General features: G+C 43.2%; 1 protein-coding gene across 2 annotated transcripts in view; it reads left to right on the forward strand.

Annotated features, from left to right (window-relative positions):
- arhgap10 (Rho GTPase activating protein 10) overlaps window positions 1-22,954 on the forward strand; it is a 70,277-nt gene that overhangs the window by 33,759 nt on the left and 13,564 nt on the right. For both annotated transcript variants that reach the window (XM_080757495.1, XM_080757494.1), the window contains exons 15-20: window positions 2,825-2,909; window positions 6,606-6,664; window positions 8,090-8,201; window positions 10,480-10,639; window positions 14,402-14,546; window positions 17,518-17,671. In XM_080757495.1, coding sequence (XP_080613621.1) covers window positions 2,825-2,909; window positions 6,606-6,664; window positions 8,090-8,201; window positions 10,480-10,639; window positions 14,402-14,546; window positions 17,518-17,671 — 715 coding nt within the window. The remainder of the gene's footprint in view (window positions 1-2,824; window positions 2,910-6,605; window positions 6,665-8,089; window positions 8,202-10,479; window positions 10,640-14,401; window positions 14,547-17,517; window positions 17,672-22,954) is intronic.

The following is a 22,954-nucleotide window of genomic DNA, read 5'->3' on the forward strand; positions in this document are numbered from 1 at the left end:
ATGTGTTCCTCAATGATGACACACATGCACACACATACACAAGCATAAACGGTCGCACACATGCTCTCACACACTCTTTTGCCTGCTAGCCGTCAACGAAAAAACATTTGCAGTTGGTACAGTAGAATGAGTAGATGATACTGGACAGATCATCCTGTACATGGAGTGGGTAGGAAAATAAACACACACACACAGAGTATTGTGTAGATGGAATTAAATAAATAAAAGCAAGCACCCTGCCACTAGCAAGCCAGCTTACCGCCCACGAAGCCAAGATCCTCCTGGTGACCTGGCTCGGACATGCACCAGCATCTGACTCAAACACTCAACACACACACACACACTGGACTAACACACAAACACACTGATCACATAACAAAAACACACTGTCACAAAAGTGTACTACACAACACTGTATTACATGTACGCACACACACACACACACACCACACACACACACACACACACAAGCACACATCTCCATCCTCTTTCCTTTCCACTCTAACACAGCCGTGGCATATCCCTGGAGAGTCAAGTGAGTAGTCGGGGACTAATTAAACCTGTAATGAATGTAGCAGCTCCAAACACAAACCATATCCTCCTTTCAGTTTCATATCCACTGGGGCAACACTCAAACCAAAGGCTACTACCACTGCACTGCAACATGCCTCTTATCCTCATATGACTAATTACTAGTTATTTATGTTTGGAGTTTATTTGAACTTTCAAGGCTGCTTGTAGAAATCAAACAAGAGTGAATACTACTTTTGTATGAGAAGTAAAGCTTTGTGATTGTTGTAGATTCAATGTATGTGTCAACTATTTTCCCGATATTTTTGTTGGGTCTTGTACAGTACGCAGAACCAAATTTGTTAATGCCTTTTTTTGTGTCTCATATTGCCGAGCACAACTGGCAGTTGTGCTCGTCAATACTCGTTTTAGTACGAATGAATGGAAATATAAATTAAAATCTCAATATGACTTATTACACCATGACTTTTACAACCCCATGTGGAAAGGAAACATTGCCCTATTGTGTTTTCTAATTGACTGTAGTGTACTAGAATTTCGCCGCCCTTCGCGCAGCTCATCCTATAGTTCCGTTGCAACGCAATGGGAAGAAGGAAATTTGCGGGATTTGACAGCCTCCATCATGTTTCAGCTGTTTGTAAACCCAGTATTGTGCCCTTCACATGTAGTAACGGATGGCCACACATCGTAGACACACGTACACCCAGAGTAAATTGTATGTGTACTGTTACTGTACTGAGGCTCATAATAGGAGCATCCCCCCCCCCCACCGCCAACCACCGCCACCTCGAGATTCCATTAAAAATTGCGCGCGTGTGTGTGTGTGACGCAGCTGTGTGTGTGTGTGTGTGTGTGTGTCAGTTTATGTGTGTGTGTGTGTGTGTGTGTGTGTGTGGTATGTAACTTCCGGGAGTCCGATCGGAAGTGTTGTGTGGTGTACTGAAAATCGTGGAGCCAATAGAAAGACGGAAAACATGGTTGCCAGGTCCACGTATTGTAAGCGAGTTGCAGTGTTTTTGTTTGTAAGGATTTCACCGTGCAGAGAGCGTAGGTGACACCAGTTGTTGCTTGGATAGAAGTGTGCATAGTCTGCATGTTGGGTCTGATTTCACTGCGCAAAGAGCGTAGGATGTTAACTACCGTAACACACCGTGAACTTCCGTAACACACACACACACCAGTTCTTGGTTGTAATATACTGATTGTGGCTTTCGGGCAGAAACCTCATCTCCCAATTTTAACGCAACATTATTATATTTTTTTTGTAAAAGTAATGCCCTACTTGATCATACTACCCGCCTACAGTTAATTCTAAATTCTGCTGCCCGTCTGCTTACCAATACAAAGAAACGAGACCATATTACACCCGTACTTGCGACTCTGCACTGGCTGCCGGTGAGCGCTAGATGCAACTTTAAAATATAAAGCCCTGAACGGACTGGCCCCTACCTACATCCTAGAAATGCTGTCCCCACCTAAATCTAAACGCACCCTCAGATCTTCAGATAAGGCCCTACTCGAGATCCCTAGGACGAACCTAGTCACCAGAGGTGGTCAGGCACCCAGACTATGGAATGCTCTACCGGTGCATGTAAGATTAGCACCATCTGTGCCTGTATTTAAGTCACTTTTGAAAACTCAACTTTACACAGAATGTTTTTTACCCTTTATATAGGAGATTGTTCATTTTTAACTGCTGCTATGTTGTCTTCTTTTCTTTATGTTTCTAGTTTTTAAACTGCCCTTGATTATGATTTGCCATATGTTGTTTGTGTTTTTTAACCTTGTACTGTACAGCACTTGCTCTGAAAGGTGCTATATAAATAAAGTTCATTCATTATCATTACTACAGTGTCACACGAACGTATAAAAAATAGCAGATCTACAAACGTAAAGCGCATCCCATGGTGATGTGTTTTGAGCTTGTAGATCTGCTACTTTTGAATTTGTATCCTGTTGAGTAACCGTTTTGGACATATGCGGTTTCCACCCATCAGCAACGGTACAACGGTCTCTTGGGTTGTCGTTCTTTTTGAAACGTTCACATCTGCTACAGTACTGTGTGTGTCCTCACTGCATCTGAGGCACACTTGGAACACTTGCTGTAGCGACGATTGCGTTTGACTGTATACTTAAAAAAATAATCTGTTAACTTAATATTCTCCCTTGTCTACTGTAGGTTTGGATTGGTGCTTGTACGTCTACTCTATATTGACTGCTGAAATTGGCAAATTGTTACACTGGGTCGATAAAGTGTGATCTCATCTCTTGTCTTTGACTCGTCTTATTCTAGATGAGAAGACTAATGACGTAGACCTGTCTACGTGTGAAGACTGGGATGTGAAAACGATAGCAAGTGCTCTGAAGCTCTATCTGAGGTAAGGATCGATATTGTGAAATTTGAGTTGTTGATGTGAGTTCAATTGCTTCTCAGGGACTCCGAAAATATCGATTTTGGCCTCAAAAACCAATATGTGTATTACTTCAATAGGGCTCTCATTAAGAAACCCCACAGGAAGGGACTTTTGGAGTGGGTGTTTGTTTGACTGGTGCAGCTGTCAAATGCGTTCACTCGTATTACATAATCCAACAAACAAAAGTCCTCTGTGCTCCTAATCCCTATTCTGGTGTGCTGCCCCCCCACACACACATACACACACACACGCGCCCGTTGAACCACTTTTAATCATTATTTTATACTTTAGCTATTGAGCAGATATACAAGCTCATAGTGCGGCATTACAAGCTTGTACAGTAGAACTGCTATTTTGCAAAAATGAAAATGTGGTGCAAGTCTTTGAACATAATATATATTCTTTCACAGCGAATGTTTTTAACTCAAGTCTTTGCTTCTGGGGGTCTTTGAAACAACATCTTTTTGGGGTCGTTGGCCGAATGAAGATAGTTTTGGGGGTCGTTGACATGTAAAGGTTTGCACACCACTGATATAGAAACATAGGTTTTTCAGAAAACTGCAGGATTTACAAGACATTTGTAGAATCTGGTCTCAGGTCTTAATGGGGTAAATAAATATCTTTGCTGAAAATAGCAGATCCACAAGCTTCAGCTACAGGGCGGTTGAGTTATGTCATAGAGTTATAAAGGATAGAGAGCAGACTGGGACCGACAGCCCCACCCCCCACTATTCATTTCAATGGAAGTTGCTCGGTACTGCCGGAAGTACCATTTATAACTCAATGGCTCGAGCATGTGGAAGTTGACTGCGGTCTTAAATGTAAGTTGAGAGTGTCCTCAAATTTGAGGTCAGGGTTGACGCACATGACGTCACTGAACGTCCGTCCACCTCCATCAACGTCCCGGAACCCCGCTGCAGTTCCAGTTTTGGCCAGTAAGGTAGTAGTGGCAGCTTCAATGTTGGCCAGCCATTCTGGGGGCTTTGGTTATGTGAGTGGGGGGTATGAGTGTGCTGCTCTGGAGTGTGCGTATACCTGTATAGCTCTCCTTGCCTAAGAACAAATCACAGCTGAGAAAGCTTTGGTGAATGTCAGAATCTTCATGAAAACGGCGTAAGTGGGTCTTAAGAAGAAATGTCTTTTTGGGAATGGTTGGAGAATGAGGCACATTGACGGTTCCAGCTCAGCTAGTCAGCTGGCAAGCCTCATCATCAAATCTGTCGCGCATTGGAAGCAAATGCAATGCTGACCTGAGACATCTGCCATAATTTAGAAGAGGGATTTCTTCACATCTCACTCTCTGTCTTTGTTACTCAACAAATATGAAGGAATTCTTCCCCTGCTGCGTTGCATATCAAGCATCATCATTTCATCATTTGGCTAAGAGAATCTCCCTTTAGGGTCTTTAACTTCTAAATAAACTATGCAGTCATAAAGCATGTGATTATTAGCACATGCATATGATCTCCATAACAGCGGATAGGCTACCTGTGATAACTCGTCAATAAATCAGTTCAATCCTCCCATGGTTTACCTTCAGAGATTTTGGTTGGCAAGAACTAATTTGGTTTTCCTTCCTTCACAGGAGGAAATAAAAAACTAATGAGCCATATTTCCATTTATTTTACACAACAAATGACTGTTTGAAGTCTGCCTCATTATGTAGCAACGCCATAAACTGAATGAGTTCCAGTTCAGTCGATAAGCCCACTGTTTGGTTCTGATGTGTACACTGACACTCTCCTTTGACTTGTACATTAGAGTGCTATCAGCATGGTGGGCTGTAAGTTGTTAACATAATTAAATTAAAAAAAGATTGTCAGGTTCACTGTGCAGAGTGCAATGTTTCATAATTAAGCCTGAGACAAATGTGTCAGCCCTGTCTTGAACTAATTAACAATAAATATATTATTTCCACTTTCTTTCTTTTTTGAGGGGCGCCAGCTCCTCCAACGCCTCAGGCCTGCTCGTGAAGTCATGTGGCAGCCAAGTCTATGGACTTTTAATGTTTGTCTTATTCATGGCGCCCCTCACTTCACATGAGTGTGATTTTTTACCTACCCCCTAGTCATAGCAATTTGGGAACTGATATTATGTTTTAATTGGCCTGATGGGGATGGTGTGTGTGTGTGTGTGTGTGTGTGTGTGTGTGTGTGTGTGTGTGTGTGTGTGTGTGTGTGTGTGTGTGTGTGTGTGTGTGTGTGTGTGTGTGTGTGTGTGTGTGTGTGTGTGTGTGTGTGTGTGTGTGTGTGTGTGTGTGTGTGTGTGTGTGTGTGTGTGTGTGTGTGTGTGTGTGTGTGTGTGTGTGTGTGTGTGTGTGTGTGTGTGTGTGTGTGTGTGTGTGTGTGTGTGTGTGTGTGTGTGTGTGTGTGTGTGTGTGTGTGTGTGTGTGTGTGTGTGTGTGTGTGTGTGTGTGTGTGTGTGTGTGTGTGTGTGCCGCCAAGGGCGGGTCTTGGCCAAGCATCATTTGGGGTGGGTTTTTTCATGTTTTGTGGTTAAAATGACCATGGGACTTTGTCTCAATCAGTACTAGAGGCTGAAAGTTACCTTCATTCATTGGTTTTTGATGTTGGCCCATTATAAGGCCTTAATGAACACAACCTTCAGGAAAAAGTGCATTGTTCATTCCAGCATTAAGTCTGAGCATTGCTATTGGTATTCTGTCATTTTCTTTGCTGATTTTATATTGGAAACTTCTGTGGTTGTGGTTCCAAAACTCCCACATACATTGGTTGAGCTCTGTAAAGATCTACCTAGTCTCATCTGTTCAAAGGGTCTTTCTCTGCAGACTAGTAGTGCTGCTGATGCTAAAACTACCGGTAATTGATCCCTGTGGGGAGATTTGTCAATTCTGAAACTGTGAAATAAAATGTGCACGTTCTTTTTCATGACACATTCATTGAATTTCTTCTCAGCTTTCAGTGAAATTGACTCGCAAGATCTTCACTGCATTCTGAACATCGTTAGATATTTGACTATTTAACTGTCGTGTTTTGTTGAACATACATGTACATGAATTCCTCAAATGCAGAGTATAATGTAGTAATTAATAGTAAGCCAACCTTTTCCCAGCAGTGTTCTACAATGAGGCATTCAAGTGTTTATGTATGTGTGTATACAGATATATTATACTGTATATACAATTTATCCATTTATTTATTTGTGCTATAATTACTATTACAGTATATAATCTATATATAGTCTTTCTCTCTCTAACTTTGTGTTTTGATGTGCTGCAGTGGAGCAGGGTCAGCCTCCTCCACTGGGACTAAGTACCCTTGGCCAGGGGCCAGCAGCAGTGTGAAAGTACCTTCAGATGAACTTGGTTATCTCGACGTGCGCGGCGCGCCATCTAATTCCTTCCCCCGGCCCAGCCACATTAATCATTGTTGTGTGCAGACCCTATAAAACAGTGCACCGTCTATTTCTGTCCCCCCATCTCCTTGTTCACTTTAACTCTCTCTCTCTCTCTCTCTCTCTCTCTCTCTCTCTCTCTCTCTCTCTCCTCTCACCTTCCACTTGCCTCTGTCACTCGTCTCTCTCCCTCTCTCTCTCCCTCTCCCTCTCTCTCCCTCCATCTCCCCCTCTCCCCACCCTCTCTCTCTGTCTCTCCCTCTCTCTCCCTCCATCTCCCCCCCCTCTCTCTCTCTGTCTATGAAGGAGCCTTCCTGAGCCGTTGATGACCTTCGGACTTTTTAAAGACTTCATCAGCCCTGCAAGTAAGTTTTCACATCAGTGCACTCCCTCTCTCAACTACCACCTTAAAAGCCTGTGAGAACCAAGATGTGTGGATGTATTTATCACTGTGAATTGAATGCCTTTAAATGAAATTGGTTCAGTCTGGCAGTAAAATGCTTGTCTAGGCTGATCAAGGAGTTCTGTCTAGAAATAATGCATTCATGAGAAGCAAGTTAATAATCAGTTATATCACCCCTAAGTGTCTATATATATACACACATACATATAGGCCAGACACACACACACACACACACACTTACTTAGGTATGTAATGATTTATCGTAAATTGATAAAAAAAAAATCTATTCAAATGGTTGACGATTTAAATATAAAAAATCGATAAAAAAAAAAAAACTTGCAGACTGTCTGCAGGTGTTTGTGACCTACAGAAAGCCACAGTGACCTTTCTGCTGACTTTACACACGTGTGTGTGTGTGTGTGTGTGTGTGTGTGTAGCTTTCAAATTGTTAAAATACTGTAAGGCTGCAGGTTTAAAGTATGCAGATGCCACCAAATGGTCCATGAACACCATTCTTCGCCCCCACACAGCATCCTTTAAGTCGGAAATGCTTGGAAGGATTCTAACTTGAGTCGTATTACAAGTGCTCTAATTGGATCAGCAGTGGCGTCCTTATCAGGCACTTGCAAATGCCCTCATAAAGAAGGGCTGAAATGGATTAGCAATAAATATATTTAGATGGATGACAGCATCCGTAAGGAGCTTTTTCCTTGTTCAAATCCCTGTTGTTCCCACAGCAATGATGTTGTATGTACTGTATATGTGTGTGTGTGTGTGTGTGTGTGGGCGGCCAGCTGCCCATGTGTGAGGGACTGTTTAAAGGATGATCCTGGAGGTTTTAACACAACCCTTTTACACGGTAGTGTGCAAAACATAAAGCTATCACCCCAGCCAGCGCACGGGTCCCCTGCTGCCAAATTCCACCAGGCTTGAGACCCTTAAATCACCCCATCACACTCCTCACATATTTCCTCTGTAAACTCATTCTCTGATGGAATCCTATTGCGGGTGTTATAAACCTAGCCTGAACAACATTATGGTCCTTTTGCATAACCAACACGTGTCTTTGTTTTCGACTTTATTGTTGGGAAAGACTCATCTAAATGACAGCCGGGGCCCATTCCTCCGGTCTTCTCGCATTTTTCAGTCGCAGTGGCCCTTTATACTTCTTGCGGTGTTGCCTAGCTGAGCCGTTGATCGGAGTCCTGGCTTCATCCCACCAGTGTGCTGTGGTGCTTTGCCCTCTGGTTGGATTAACTAGCATTTACAACACATGCAGTCGATATCCGCTGTGTAGGCTGCTCGCCACCTGAAGAACAGAGATAGAGTGAAATGGCTGCAGTGTTAATAATGTATGTTGCGTCATGTCTGTCTGTGTGACCAACAGAGTCCGGACAACAGAGTCCAGAGTCTCGTGTCCAAGCAATCCACAGCCTGGTGCACCAGCTGCCCGAGAGGAACCGACTGTTCCTGGGGCTGCTCATGAAGCATCTGGCCAAGTGAGTGGAGCATTCCTGGTCCCTTGGTCATAGTTCAGTCACTCTGGTCATTCCTGGTCCCTTGGTCATAGTTCAGTCACTCTGGTCGACACCCACTCTTTTTCACGCTGGCTTCTTTCAATTTCTCTCGTCTCCTGTCTGTCTCCTCACTCTCACTCCGCATGGTTTCTCTCTTTCTCCCTCACTCCCACTCTTCTGCTACACTCCCCCGCCCCTGCTGTTAAGTTACACCATTTCTCCTATCTGCATCAACTCTTCCACTCAGAAGGAAAACTGATGGTACAAGAATCCAAACTTTTCATTTCGTTATTAAAAAAAATCTTTCTTTATTTTTGTGACCCGCCATCCATTCTCTCAGGCGTAGGACTGTACGTGTTTGGTATGCACCAGCCATAGTCCACCACTGAAATGAAATGGATCACTTAAATTAAGCCCGTTCTCCAGAACACACACACACAGAATAGGACCGCTGTTGTGCAGCGCTCTGTTTGAGAGATTAGATAAAATGAGAGATTTAAGAAATACCGTTAGATAACATTAGACGATTTTGCCTCGGAAGGCTTTTTTTTAATAAACTAATAGGAGCAAATTGAAGATAAGTAATAATAATCCATCTTCCCTCGGGCAGTCAAAGTCTGCTGGATTTTATTTTATGGGAGCCTCCATCAGAATTTGGGCTCTGGTAAAAAAAAGATTGATGCTATTGAAATTGAATTTGGATTATCCGGCATGAAATTCTCCAGATTTCTTTCTCCCCTGAAGTTGGCGTGTGTGTCTGTCCTGCAGGGTGAGGAAGCAAAGCCAGAATTTCACACTCCTATCTGAAATGGTTTCTGAGATGTTATAAATGCGAGTTGTCACTGCCGGTTTTTTGTCTTTTCAAAGGCATCCTTTGAAGCCATTTCAACCGCATCTCTCTGCAGATGGGAGTGTGTGTCATCATATTTGGAGTGTGGTGGAATAGCTTCACCTGTCTGCAATATATTTTCACTTGGAATAAAGTCTTCCCAGTTCTTTTGGCTTCACAAGTTTAACTGGCGTGTTTATCCCTATCTCCAAAATTGAGGGAGATGAAAGTCATTCTGTAAAGTGGGCTGATCTCGCTGAGACCACATTTTGTGCGGGAACCCCTTTTGGTGTTAGCATTACGTTATGCTTTAGCTATTGAAAAATAGATCTATACAAGCTCATAGCGGACCACCGAGTGGCGCGCTAACGAGCTTGTAGGTCTATTTTTGAAAAATCGAAGAACCACTGACATAGAAACAGCTTTTTCAGAAAACTGTCAGGATGTAGAAGACATTCTTAGAATCTGATCTCAGGTCAAAATGGGTTAAAACCCACGCACCCCGTTTATCCGGCTGCCTTTGTCCACCTTCTCCTACCAAACCACACCGTTTGCCCACATCTCACCATGCACGACGCCACCGGCATGCCTGTCCAGACATAACGCACTACTTTGCATCTGCAACTGTCATAATTACTGTACAGTTTGCATTTGCATGAAAAACCATGTTCTTGCGCAACATTTCACAGTGATGCAAATTACATCACATTTTAGGCCACACCCCATTCCACTGTGCGCGCACACACACACACACACACACACACACACACACACACACACACACACACTGTATGGTACAGTACGGAAAAGTATGGTACAGTACGGAAAAGTATGGTACAGTATTGTACAGTACAGCACCGTATGGTACAATACAGTATGTTGCAGTATAGTACAGTCTGCAACAGTACAGTACAGTATGGAACAGTACAGTATGGAACAATACAGTACACTGAGTACAGTATGGTACAGAACAGTGGCCACCTGGATGATGTGGCTCGGAGCTAGAGTGAGACCGGCCGAAGGCCGGTCAAATTCTAGTAAACACACACAGTTAAATGGTGCATTTATATAGCGCCTTTATCCATGGCGATTTACTTAGATTGTGCATTACATTCACCCATTCACACACACATTCATACACCGATGGCGGCGGAAACCATGCAACCAGCACATCAGGAGCAATTAGGGGTTCAGTGTCTTGCTCAAGGACACTTCGACACTAACTCTGGGGGAGCCCGGTTTCGAACTGTCAACCTTGCGGTTACCATCCAGCCACTCTACCCTTGAGCCACCGCCGCCCCCACACAGTCAAGTAAAGGTTCTAAATAAAATAAATAAAAAATATGTACTTTTATAAGCAATATTGCCTGCCTCCATAGTGCTGTACACTGTTATGCAGATGAACTGATGTCGTGTCACCTCCTTCTTCAGCGTGGCTGGCCACAGCAAGCAGAACTTGATGACCGTGGCCAATTTGGGCGTCATGTTCGGCCCCACGCTGATGTGGCCCCAGGAGACGACCGTAGCCACCCTCATGGACCTCAAGTTCCAGAACATTGTGGTGGAAGTCCTCATCGAGCAGCATGAGAAGGTACGAGAATGGATCCGATTGGGGTTTAACTTAGACTATAGAAGTTTTGTCCCTGTAATAGTTCTTCCACTATTGCTAATTGTAGAATATTATCTGCACTGGATCTTATCTGTGGCAAAACAAGCACTGTCATTAGCACCCGGGTGGCACAGTGGTCCCTGCCAACCACGGAGGATGTGGGATTGAATCCACCGTGATGCCATCCGGCTTTGTCGAGCGTCTTTCTACATGAATGCAATTGGCCTGTGTTTTGGGGAGGGAAGCTGGGCAGGAAGGGTGTTAAAACGCTTTAGTAGCCGAAAACGTCAAGACGTCTAATTGACGTCTTTGTAATGGATGCCATGGGCGTCAAGTCGTCTCTCCCTTGGGAATTCAAATAATATATATATATATATATATATTCATCCATATTTTGAAAATTCCTCTAATCTGGTGTACAGGTGATGACATGCACATTACATTCATAATAGAATTACAAATTCTTTCTTTCTTTATAATGGGAGAATTGGCACTCAGAGCCTAAACTGGTGACCACCAGGTGACGCTGAAAGAGTTTTAAAAAAAACAAAAAAAACACTGTCATTAACCACATGAACCCTAGCATCCCAAATCTGGCCATGTTATAATACAAGTAGTTGAACATCTGGCAAAAATAGGCAAACATTCACAGAAAATATACAAGCTTGTAATGTGTCACCTCACGTTGTGAGCTTCTAGACTGGCTGTTTTTGAGGGCACTCCTATATTCAGCTATAGTGTAGATTTTCAACTTACACAAACATTAAATTCCCATTGACAATGAATGGATGATATACGATGATGAGAGTGCCCCTCACTTCACACGGGTGTGATGTTTTTGGAAGGAGAGGGAACAAGAAGGGAGCCAAGTTCAGACCCCTGGGGGATCCCGGTCAACAAAGTACTGTATATATGATTTAAGTGGTTGGTAGAACTACTAGAACACAGCGGAGAAAACTGACGGCACCAAATTTGGAGCGACGCCCCTCTGAACTCTGATTGGTTAGAAAAATACACGGTTCACTCCCACTCCAATATACAGTATATGCTGTTAGAATTGATGCCTCACCATTTATGGAATGTTTCTCTTCTTATGCTACTGTTGCACATGCGTGCACTGGAGAATTATTGTCCAAATTTGATTTTGAAATTATATATTATTATATATAAATCAATTATATATGATTTATGTTATATATGTTGTGTTACTTTCTCTTTTCCTTAATGTTGCCATGGGAACTGAAGGTCATTACATAAGGAGGGAATATGACTGGAATATCATACCTTACCATACCATGTTTAATTGAGTCCCATCTTTGCTGAATATGCTGACGGTGGCATTGAAGGAACTGAAGGAAAAATGAAGGAATTGTGTGGAATTTAAGTGCTTTTTATGGCCTACATTCCTGTACAGTATAATGAAAATCTTTCAGTTTTTACTTCAGGGGCAACAGCACTAGTTTATTATTTGTCTCTCTCCACTTGGACAGGACTTGGATAGTCTGCCTTCCACCCTCTCTGGCCAGTAGGGGGAGCCCTCAGTGCTTATACTGGGAAATACAGTTTTGTCTTGTTTTTTCATAGGTGTGATTATACTGTAGATTACATTATGCTTGCTTATTATGCAGAAGGCCCGTTGCCTCTCTACCCCAGGAATATATATATATTTAGAGTTTTAACCTGTGGTTCGCAGGATCATGTAATCTCACCAGAATGCAATTAATCAGTGCCAATCCTCGAAGAAGGTTAATTCTCAGTTTCAAAAGAGGGAAACGGGGGTTGAGATTAGTTTTCTAATCTGGTTTTATATATTTATATACTTTCTAGCGGAACAGCAGCAGTCTGGGTACCGCCAATTGAAACTGCCAGAGTGTTTTATTAATTTGGTGTTTTCACATCTTGTGTGTGTGTGCGTGCGCGCATCAACCCCATCCCATTTTCACAAGCCTAGTCTAGTCAGTGAGAGCACACACTCAAATCGCTGCATCATCAGTCTGTACAAAGTCATAGCAGGCAATAATGATAATTGGTAATATGTAGTTACCGTCGAACCCAGAACTCTCAAATCGAATTTATTTAGTGAAAGCCCATATTTCAAGTTGCCAAAGTTGGACGAGCATACAACATACAGTGCTGTGCGTGGTGCAGGTACAAGTAAATGATGACAACCTTCTCCTGATCTCACAAAACTGAACTGTGAACTGTGAGAGCATGCACTTCAATCATGAATTATCAGGTTTAATACCAAAGTCTGGCAAAACTACGAACACTTTGGCACCCGACTGGTTCCTGATGCCCTCCAGGAGGACAGAGGAGTCTGCAGTAGAATGCAAAAGGAATGTTTTAGGAGGTGCACCGTGTTGCAGAGCAGACAAGAGGAGTAGACAGACAGACACACAGATTTTAGCTCCCCTCCCAGCCGAGTCCTCCTTCAGAATGTTGATACCCCGAGAAGGCAGTAGTTAATACCCCGAGATGCCAGCAGAGCAGCAGACAGTGCTTTACATTCACCTCCATCTGCGGAGAGCAAGAGGAGACAGAATGGAGGCAGGGAGGGAGGGAGAGAGCAACTCGGCAAAGACTCTCAGATGGATCAGATTTCTCCTACAAACTTTTTTATTCGTGCCTGCCTCCATTTTGTGTGTGTGTGTGTGTGTGTGTGTGTGTGTGTGTGTGTGTCTGGCTCGTTCCCTCATTCCCCAATCTTTCTTCCTCTCTCGCTCTTCTCTCCAACTTTTTTGCCCTCCCTCCTTCCTCTGTCTCTCTTCCCCACTCTCTTCCTCTCTCATGCTGTTTTCGTCTCTCACTAACACACTCTCGCCTGCGTGCTCTCTGCCTCCATCCTAACTCTCATACTCTCCCTCTTTCTTGCTCCTTCCCACTTTCTCTCTCTACTCTCCTTCCTTTCTTTCTCTTATGTGCTTGCTCTCACTCAATGTCCCTCAATCACCCTCTCTTCTGCTCCCTCTATCGCCCCCATGTTTCTCTCTCTCTCTCTCTCTCTCTCTCTCTCTCTCTCTCTCTCTCTCTCTCTCTCTCTCTCTCTCTCTCTCTCTCCCCCCTTCCTTCCTTCCCTACCTCCGCCTCTTCTTCTCCTGTGATCCTCCTGTCTCCAGTCTCTACTGAGACTTTCCTCTCCTCTGCAACCCCCCCCCCCCATTCTCTTTCAACTCCACATCCAAGTTTATGTATAAACACACAGGCCCGGGGGGTGTGGTGGGGGTAAACAAGCCTCCCGAGTCGACCGACTGACGCTTCTTAGTCCAAACCCTGTTCTGTTTACTTCACTCCTCTGCTCCATCAGAGGTTGGGTCAGACACACCCGCTGTAACCTAGGCCGTCATCTTCAGACGGGATGTGGTTCCCTGGCGTCTGCGGGGGGGGGGGGGCTCCTCCTTTTTACTTCCCTTTTTATTGGTTTGTGTGCGATGAATAAGAATGTTTGGCCATGCCCCTTTAAGCAGCCAACAACGTAGCTTCTCCCAGAGGAGCCGTGGCATTACACCCGCCCGCCTTAACAACTGCTGTTTCCCATCGTGTGCGCGAGCGCCCCCACCGGAAAGCCCTGTGCACTTCAAAGAAGCGCTCGGTTCCCTGAGGTTAAGCGAGGACACTGGTGCTGCTGGATGCTCCTGAAGGCTTGGGCCGTGCCCCTGTGTGCTTTGTGTTGTGCATATTTCTTTTCTTTTTTTGGTTGAGTAGAGAAAGCAAGTCATTCAACTCATACAAACATTGTGCGTGCAGATCTTTGCAGATGCCCCTGAGACGTGCCCCACTGCAGCAGCTGCTGGCCCGGTCTTGTCCGCTCCCACAAGGCAGTCCAAAAAGCAGAATCGTCAGAACCGGCCCCTTGCTGTCTACAACCCCCAGTCCCTGGACATACAGACTGGTAAGAGACCTGCACGCCTCAACACTGTAGAAGTCTCCCCTTCATCTCCTTGTCCTGGAACTGCTGCTACTCTGCTGTATGTATACTACAGTGGTACACAATACAATCTTCAGTGTTCAACTCTTAACCCTGTAAGCCCCAACGTTGCAATAATACAACATATTTTAATTAATTAATACAAAAATTGATTTTATGTTCTTTTTTTCACCTAAACGTCATCATTGATGTTCACTTGGATGAGGGTGTGGTGGAGAAGATTATTTGCATACACAGCGACCCCACCATATCAGGACTGACATTTAAGATTGAAGAACTTTTAAGACATTTTTAATACATAATTAGTAATCAACAAACTATGCTATAAAACAATATAGTTTGACTACCTGGCCTCTGTCTCTGGCAATCCCTCAAATCCACCGTACTAAAGGATCCTAAATCTGCTTTATACCTTTATATCAGACCAGCTGTTATCATGGGGTATTTTAATATCTGTGATGAAACACGTAATCCATTCTTTTAAAAAAAAATAACCTTTTGTGTCTTGTATCCGAGTCCTGGATAATGGATTTAAAGTTGGATATCTCTACTCCCAAAGGGGTGAAAACATTCTCATGAGTACAATAGATGGGGAACGAGAGAAGGTGCGTGTGTGTGCACGTGAATGGACGGTGCATTCACAGCATTCTCATTTGGAGGCTTTCGAACAGGTAGGTATTCTGAGGACAGCATGTTTTTTCCAGAAGGAGATAATTACAGGCTAAGTTGTGTGCTTGACGTGCAACTTAATTGTGTTTTCAAAGGTTGTCGAGAATGAAACTGAAATCGTATTTTTGCCAAATAGCAGAACAAAGCATCGACAATGTTGGCACTGGCTTGGTGCTGGAAGAAAAGAGGCCTACTTGGCTTTCAAGCAAAGAAAACCATGTCATGTATGCATAGATAACGCAGTCCTGTACACCTCTCTAATTTAGATGTCCTGAGAGTTAGATAATGGTATATAAAGCTGTAATTACAAAATGCTCATCTCTTTGGCTGATGTGTAAACAGTGCATACACAAATGTCACCCTATCTACAGAAACTAGTTTTAAGTATTATTACTACCACTTATAAGTTCTGGCTAATATGCCTTAATACATAATACCCCTATAACAAAAACATTAAGCCCTCAAGTATTTTATTTATTTTTGAAATAGTTAATCTGCTACTTGAGCGTGTCGCAACTAAGTTGAGGATGTCCATTGAGTATGAGCGTAGTAGTTGAGCGAGTGGACGTGTGCCATGTCCCAGGTGTGTGCGTGTTTGTGCGCACTGTAGCTTGATGCAGCTGCCATATGACTCCTTGTTTACGATCGTAGTTTTTGATTGATTGATTTATTAAGTATTTATTAACATTTTGGAGAATTACAGTACATTTCTAGTACAACTCAATACAAGACTGTTAACTGTGGATGACACCAGGCATAAAGCATTTCACTTTACAATAGGGTCCACCATGTTAATTTCATTTGTCTGCATGGGTTCGTGTTGATCTAATCTCTCAAGAACAGATTCCGACAGGGGCATTCAGAATGTGTACATTGTTGTTAGTGGGAATGAAAACCCCACCGGGCCCCAACGGAAGAGGAGGACCTAATGCGGAGCAAACGGACAACATCCTGCTATTCACATTCTGTTTGGCACCCCAATTTGCTCCTAAAAATAGATGTGTGGACCAGAATAATAATTTATGAGCACAGTGCGAGTAAAGATTACAACATACCCTTCAAACGTTTTTTTGTAATCAGAAACCTGATAACCCAACCCTCCCGCCCTATTTTTAATTACAAGCAATCCCAAAACAATGATTGTCATCAGTTTTGATAGTTACAGTATAATTGCATATTGCCTCTGGACAGCATGCACTGTGAGACAGGAAGGCAGAGAGAGAGAGAGAGAGAGAGCTAAGTTCAAACATTAACTTTTCTTGTGTCTATGAAGCACATTTCTGGCAAAAGAGCATCACAATTGATAAGACCAGGCACCGGCCTACTCGGCAACAATGCAGGGAATGATGCAAGTTGGAAATGCATGCTCTACCTAGTTATGCAATACTTATGCCTGTTGTTGTCAGTGTACTTATTGTACCCTGTCTGTCTGGGTCCCTTTTATTCCCATATATGGAGTAACGTGGAGTTCCATTTTGAACATGCCCTTTTTTGTCTCAACCAGGAATTATACTAGTATTTTGATATGTGCTTGGAGGGGTAGAGGGGATGAAATTACACAAAAAACTCCTTTTCTTGATTTGTACTACTGCCTAATATTTCACTCCACAGTAAATTCAAATACCAGGTCTCTTCCCTTGTGTTTCTAAGGTTTCTGCCTGTCACGACTTTGTATTATGGGTTCTAAATCACTGAAAGTAAATCCCTGCTGTTTTGACAGCAATTTGTTTTCAATAGGCCCCTGTTGATTGTTCTTTTCTTAAGTGTGGATAAATTATTCAACGACTTTATCATTTGGACTCAGGTTACGCGTTTGCTTTTGCAAGTTCCTCACTGTTCAATGCTGACTGGTCAGCTGCCAGAAAAGACATGGCTTTTGTTTGCACAGATTGGTCCGCTGCTCTATTATTACCAGAGAGGACACATGCTCATTTTATCGCCCCCTCACCAGAGACATAATGGCTAGCTTATTAGTTATTATATTTTGTTATAATTGTGATGAATAAATAATTACCCTCATCATCATCATTGTACTTGGTGAGAACGTTTCTGATATCAACAATAGAGGGTATGCGTGTGACATCATCATATACCCGGAAGTTATGCGGGAACGCCTACTGAATGGCAAAAAACTACTTTCTGACATCCAAACAGAAAAGTCCTATCTGATTGCCACTTGATTTGCAGATCACTTTATGCATGCACATAACCTCTGTACAGTAACCTACAACCCTGTTGCACGTGTGTTTCTGTGTCATGGCTCCAGTCTCTACAGAGGGAGATTGCTCCAACTCGGCAGCGGATCAGACGTCCATGGGCAGTAACGAGTCGGTGTCTTCCCAGTCGTCCACGGCCTCAGCCTCAGAGTCACCTCCGGAGAAGCTGGACGATGCCCCACTCAGCATAAGCAGCAGCTCGGGGTGAGTGGCTATCAACATAATATACACACACGGTCAAATCCTCTCAGTGAAATGAACACAGGATTTTTACTTTGTGTGTACTGTGTACTGTAAATGATAAGCATTTGAACTCTACGGCCTGACTCACACCTTCACAACAAATTGATGTATAGCTGAGGCATGAGACTTGTTTACTGATGCAAGCTCACAATGCATTTCCAATGGGAGTCACAACATTTTTGTTGTATGAGGGGGAAACACAGCCGAAAGCCGTACAACAAAAATGTTGTGTCAAACCACGTGACTTCCATTGGAAATGCATTTGGGCAGCCATGACACTTACACTTTGTCTAGCATGCATCAATGTTGTATGCTAGATCAAAAGGTGTGAGTGAAGCCTACCTCCTCTGTAACTTTTATATGTGTCCTTGTGCAGCTGGTAAAATACAGCACAATTTGTTAATAAACATTATTAGTATTATTATTAGTGGAGATTGAATCATTATTCCACCCTGAAACTGTGCTTTCGCAAATAATACATCTCACCATTACAAGGTCCATATATTACACATTTTATTTGAATTAATGTACAGTCTTTAATTTGGTTGGGTATTTTTATTTACACGTATGTTCATATCTCTCATTATGACCGTGTTGTCTGAGTGTCAGCAGCAGTGCAGTGTATTTCTTTCGTCTTCCATGTGATGTGGCTATTATGTAAAGAGGCAGACCTCTCTCTCCTTTTCTGAAATCCACTCCTCGGGTCTGTGCCCAGTCTTCCTTGGGCCGTTTAGTTGTTTCCAGTCCACAGCTTGTCTTGAATTCTAATGGCAGAGACACTTAAATTCTGGGTTATGCTGCAGATGTTAGGCCCCCTCTCTTTGCTGTGTCATGTCTGCACAATCACCTTGAAATTGACTTTCTGTCTCACTTGCTGTCTTGACGCGTCTCTCTGTCAAGCTAAGAAGAGTTATGGAATAGAAAACAAATCATCCAAGACTTGACAAAGTGTGTGTGTGTGTGTGTGTGTGTGTGTGTGTGTGTGTGTGTGTGTGTGTGTGTGTGTGTGTGTGTGTGTGTGTGTGTGTGTGTGTGTGTGTGTGTGTGTGTGTGTGTGTGTGTGTCGTGCACGTGCGCCGTGCACATGCGCCCACATGTTTGTGAGTCTTGTCTGTCTGCGTGTTTGTTTTTTAACCCTCTATTCTACGGGTGAACATTTGACGAAAATAGCTTCTACAAGCTCGCAACAAGTTGTGGTGTGAGCTTGTAGATCTATTTTGTGTAGATGGAGAAAAGGAGAGAGCCTACTAAGTAAGTATATGGGGTTGAAATGGTTGTAAGAAGTCTCAAAGCTTAAAGGCTTTTACGTTGTATCGTTCGATCGACGATGCTCCATTCCATTCCATAATCTCTTCCCTTTTTGACGTACTGCATTTTTATTTTATTTCATATTTTCTCTGGTTGTTTCCCATGGTGTCAAGAGGACGTGAACAGGAGGAGGTCGTAAATCTCAGCTCTTATTTGCCTGGGAGACAGGTGGCCGTGCGTTGGCCGTGTAAATCCTATCGACGTCGGGGAGATATTCATCTTGTTTACCCTTATAGCCGCCGCCCCCGTCCCTTTATGAAGACTTGCGCCATATGTCACAGGGTGTCGCCCTGGCTCTGCTCACCCATAAATCATAGCAGGGCGGCATGGTGGAGACCTGTTAGCACAGCACCTCTTTGGCCCTAATGGCCGGGAATCAGCTGGAGGCTCTGGGAGGGATGGACGGACTGTTTGCACAAGTACCTCCCCCAACAACAATTTGTCGCTGTCGGTGTGTCTTATGTCCAAAACCGTTACTTTTCAGGAAATGGACTGAGAGCACCTTTCATGACATGAATGCAGCACAGAGCAATAAAGAAAATAGAAAAGCAAAAACACATAATGTAATAATATTAAAATAATAGTACAAAAAACCCCATAAATGACAAAAATATAGCAATCTAGAACTGCACTCTGTCGATTGCATACTTGCTTGTTGCACACTAGTAGGCCATAAATGGCCAACTAGTGCGCAAGCAGAGCGCGCAAGTACTTTCGACTGCTGTAAACTGTCACATCTCAGTATCTCTGTGAAGGAACGTTTGAAATGTATAATCATTAGGTGTAACTATTTGCTACTAGTGCGCAATTTGATGCATATGCAAAAAAAACAGCAAATCTGTGCCTGGTTTGCTTGGACCAGATTACACAAATGACCATATTTCTTACGTCATCATTGAGAGCTAGTCATACATATACACACCACGTACTCTGGTCCCAGCAGATCAGGCACAATTTGCTATTTTATTTTTTACTGATTATGTATATAGTATACGTATGATTATATACTATATAGAGTATGTAGTGGTAATTTGATTAGCAGTATACTGTGGTTACTTTGTGCCAAAACGTGACAGCCGTCAACCATTTGATGGGTATGCAAGAAAAACAGCAAATCTGTGCCTGGTTTGCTGGGACCAGATTACACAAATGACCATTTTTCTTACGTCATCATTGAGAGCTAGTCATACATATACACACCATGTACTCTGGTCCCAGCAGATCAGGCACAATTTGCTATTTTATTTTTACTGATTATGTGTATAGTATACGTATGACTAGCTCTAAATGATGACGTAAGACATATGGTCATTTGTGTAGTCTGGTCCCAGCAAACCAGGCACAGATTTGCTGTTTTTTTTGCATACCCATCAAATGGTTGACTGCTGTCACGTTGAAGAGACCGGGCGAAATTATTACTTGCGCGCTCTGCTTGCGCAAGTAAAAAGGCAGCGAATCAGGCAAAACAATGACCACATGAATATCAGACATTTAAAAACTCAACTAAAAGCAAGAGTGAAGAAATAGGTCTTGAGCTGTGCTTTAATGACATATGTATGATCATTTACGGAAAAAAATAAACGTTTAAATATGGAGATACAAGGTTCCTGCCCAACGGCAACGAATTGTTGTTTATTGTTGTATTATTTAAATGGTTTGATATAGTTTTTTTCCCCCAGCATTTTCTGCTTTATTTTGACAGTGAGTAGAGAGACAGGAAGGGAGGGGAGAGAGAGGGGATGACATTTAGCAAAGAGCTTGGGTTGAATTTGAATGCAGGCCAGCGGTGGAAAGGCCTTGTTTATGGGCTCCAGACTGCCTTTAAACAGCTGCAGGCCTCATTGTACATTATGGTTTTGGTTTAACATTGCTTTTTTCTTTTTTATCCCACGATTTTGTAACTCATTTTTCACCCAGTCAGTGTCAATTATCAAATGTAATCCTGGGCTCTACACTCCCTCCGCCAACCAGGGGAGAGCAACGGACTGACCTCATGCTTCCTTCAATGCTTGGGTGTCCAAGCCGCTTCTTTTCACCTGACAGGGGGGAATTTCCCCGGTTGGACGTAGCACGTGGAAGGAACACATTATTCCAACTAGTTCCATGCAAACTCCACACAGAAAGGCCCTTTTTGCCAACCCGACCTAGGGTATGGGCACTGATAACACGGAGGACAAAACACGCCCCAAGCGCCCACGGTGTCCCCAGCAGGAATCGAACCCAAGACTTTCTAGCTGTGAGGCTACCGACTGCGCCACTGTGCCCCCCTAACATTGCTTCTTAATGCTAAGGAAATCAAATTTGTGCTTTTTCCAGAGCTCGCTCCCAGACCTAAGATACCGTTATCATTCATCCCGTAGGAGTGGACTTCATTGAAACAGTCACAACAGTGTCATCTTACAAGTACTATGGATGGATGGATGGATGACAGGCTCTCCTTTAACCACTTGAAACCTTGCATCCCTCTTCTGGGGTGTACATTGTGTAAAAATAGCAGATCAACAAGCATTGTGTGATTCTAGATATAGTAGCCTATTTTCGACTGAAATATTTTGTGTAGAGTGGGGAAATGTACAGAGCTGATCCTGGTCTTCTAAGTATGAGTTCACTAAGGTTGTTTGCATATTGAGAACCCAGCGAAGAAACTGTCTACAAGTCTGGGCTGATAATGGATGTAAACTGCAACTGGTTGGCGAAGGCATACAACCACGATGTCAGTATTTCTAGTTATTTACAAAGCCATACTGGGCCAAATCCCTTTATACATTATCTGTGTAATCTCTTATCTCCCACCAACAGCTGTTATGATTTTCACTCCACTAGATGGCTGCTCTACCAGGTAGTAGCAGCAGGTATACCCAGGATTTGCGCAGAACTTGGAAGAGCAGCTTTCTCCTTTTGTTGCACCCAGGTTATGGAATTAACCTCTACAAAACAACCGTGTAACTATTGAGTCAAAGACTTAAAACGGATTTTGTATTAGTTACTGTATCTGTTGTCTGTTTTTGTTATATTTTACCATTTGTGTGGTATTTTGTCCAGAGCCTGTGTGCTGCCCCTCTTTTTCAGAGTTCTTTAATGCTGTTATGATGTCTCACTGGTGTTGCGCACCTGGAACATGGGATTTGTTGGGATTCTTTGTGTCTGAGCTCAGCTGTAAACTGAGAAATATGCTTGGTCATACACAAATGCAATCTACCTCTCAACTCTCCCTCGCTGACACTGCAGCATTATTCATCATCTCCACTAGCTTCAGTGTATTTCTCCACTTCTCCCCATGGTTCTGTCAGGGCATCTCTCTGTAGCGCTGCTGCATCTCGGCCCTCCTGACCAGTGATGCTGCACTTTCTGCTCATGTCCCTCCTCTTCATCCGACTTCCTCTCTCTCCCTCCCTCCCATGTGCCTCGTTGGCAGACAGCTTTTGTTCATAAAACAGTGGATTGAAGCTTGTTTCCTGCCCACCCAAATAGACCAGAGTGTGTTGGCCGCACACTCAATCCCGGCTTCGAGTTGAAAAGTCGACCAAATCTCCCTGATACGCCTCTCATTGATTTTACTCAAACGATGCCTTTTATTTCAGTATTTGATTTTGTTTACTTAATCCTTGACTTTATAGGTTTTTCTTGTTGTACTTTTGTCACGGTGGTGCAATACTTTTGATGTTTAGTACATGGGTTATAACAACACATATTGTAAGTGTTAACCTGTGTGTGTGTGTGTGTGCGGTAAGGTAATACTGTTTGTATACATCCAATATCCTGTCCTGTTTTTATCTTACACACAGAAGGACAAATTCCCAACTGTTTAGATGAAGGTTGCAGTACTTACTGTAAGTGAAAGAGGGTTCCCAGCCCCTGTTGAGCCCTGTGTTAGTGCCAGACCAGGGCCCAACGTGGCCTGGATGAAATTCCTGCAGTAATGGGAACCAGCGGTCC

This window comes from Protomyctophum bolini (assembly GCF_963924005.1).
Source record: "Protomyctophum bolini genome assembly, chromosome: 3".
Taxonomy (NCBI): Eukaryota; Metazoa; Chordata; class Actinopteri; order Myctophiformes; family Myctophidae; genus Protomyctophum; species Protomyctophum bolini.